We start from the raw sequence: 1833 nt of genomic DNA on the forward strand, positions 1-1833 counted from the left end.
GGGATGGACCCACACAGAGCACCCCAAACTTCCAGGGAGAGGGATTGGACACCCAAACCCCTTCAAGAGCAGGATGGACCCACACAGAGCACCCCAAACTTTCAGGGAGAGGGATTGGGCACCCAAACCCCTTCAAGGGAGGGATGGACCCACCCCAAACTTCCTGGGACAGTGCAGCCACCCCCCAACCCACGCCCAGCCCAGGAGGGGAACGCCGCGGGCGTGAGCGTCTGCCCGGCGGGATCAGAGCCGGGATTGCCCCCCACGCACCGGCTGCGGGCCAGCGAGAGGCAGGAGCCGTTGGCCCAGCCGCAGTAGGGGTCCCTGGCCAGCACGCAGCTGTGGCAGTTGTTGCGGTAGGCCCCGCACATGTCCATGGGCAGCTCCAGGACGCGGCTGCTGGAGCCCACGTAGAGCACAGCCTGCGGGAGGAGAGCGCAGGCAACCGTCACTCCGCGTCCCACGGAAGGTCAGGAAGGCCCTGGAGCTGCTGGAAGGAGGCCAAGGAGATGCTCCAACCCTCCAGAGCCCGTCTGGGAGAGCTGGGAATGTTCACCTGGAGAAAGGAAGGCTCCAGGGAGATGTCGGGGCACCTAAAGGGGCTCCAGGAGAGCTGGAGAGGGAATTTGGAGGGGCAGGACACAGGGAATGGTTTCCCAGTGCCAGAGGGATGGATGGGGAACTGGGTAGGAATTGTTCCCTGTGGGGATGGGGAGGGGCTGGGATGGAATTTCCAGAGCAGCTGGGGCTGCCCCTGGATCCCTGGCAGTGCCCAGGGCCAGGCTGGACACTGGGGCTGGGAGCACCTGGGATGCTGGAAGGTGTCCCTGACATAGGGTGGGGCTGGATGATCATTAAAGTTCCCTTCCAACCCAAATAATTCCACGATTTCGCTCCCAGCCCCCAGGGGCTGGCACTGAACCGCCCGTCCCTGCCTGACCGACCCCCGGAGCAGGGACCCACCCTGGCGTGGTCCAGGATCATGGACTGGATGGGATCCTTGTTGGGGAACACCTGGATCTCCATGATGTTCTGCACGCCGTCTGGCAGCTCCACCACCTTGTGGATGGACCCCTTGTCTGGGAAGAGAGAGGGGACAGCCCTGGTGAGGCACCCTGAGAGGAGCCTGCCGGGACCCGACGCCCGCAGAGGGCGGGAGCAGCATCCCAAGGGAACGGGGTGTGGGAATCCTCGCGGTTCCCCCTTCCCAAAGGGATCCCCTCGACCAGGGGGAGGTGAAGTCCAGCTTGTGCAGGGCTCGGGACCCCCCCAGGTGATTCCATGTCCATCCCATGACCCTTCCCATTGGATCAGGCTTCCCAGGGGGACCCTGCAGGGCATTGGCTGCATTTAAACCCAGGATTATGGAAAATCTCAATTGCTCTGTCTCTGTTCCTCCGTTTCTCTATTTCTGTTTCTGTTTCTCTGATTCTCTGCTTCTCAGTTTCTCTCTAACCCCATTTCTCCATTTCTCTATTTCTCTGTTTCTCCATGATTCTCTATTTCTCTGTTTGACTATTTCTCTGTTTCTCCATTTCTCTATTTCTGTTTCTCCATTTTTCTCTATTTCTCCGTTTCTCTCTAACTCCATTTTTCCATTTTTCCCACTTCTCTCTAACCAGCAAATGCAGAATCCAGCCCTGGCAGACCCTGATCCACCCAGAGCCCTTCTCACCTCCTCCCTCGCAGTTCCCCAGTTTAAACCCCCCACACCTCCCTCCACCGGCACCGGGATGAGCAATTTGGAAAAAACCATGGAGTTGCTCCTTTGGGAAGGATTCCTGCTCCCACCCTGGGATGGATGATGGATGGATGATGGATGGATGATGGATG

At 59.3% G+C, this 1833-nt stretch overlaps 1 protein-coding gene across 1 annotated transcript in view; it reads right to left on the reverse strand.

The window, feature by feature from the left end:
* SEMA7A (semaphorin 7A (John Milton Hagen blood group)) overlaps window positions 1-1833 on the reverse strand; it is a 24106-nt gene that overhangs the window by 3064 nt on the left and 19209 nt on the right. The window contains exons 11-12 of the mRNA XM_015638439.3: window positions 964-1079; window positions 271-422 (exon numbers count right to left, since the gene is read on the reverse strand). Of these exons, the coding sequence (XP_015493925.1) occupies window positions 271-422; window positions 964-1079 (268 nt within the window). The remainder of the gene's footprint in view (window positions 1-270; window positions 423-963; window positions 1080-1833) is intronic.

Source organism: Parus major, chromosome 10 (genome assembly GCF_001522545.3).
Source record: "Parus major isolate Abel chromosome 10, Parus_major1.1, whole genome shotgun sequence".
Classification (NCBI taxonomy): Eukaryota; Metazoa; Chordata; class Aves; order Passeriformes; family Paridae; genus Parus; species Parus major.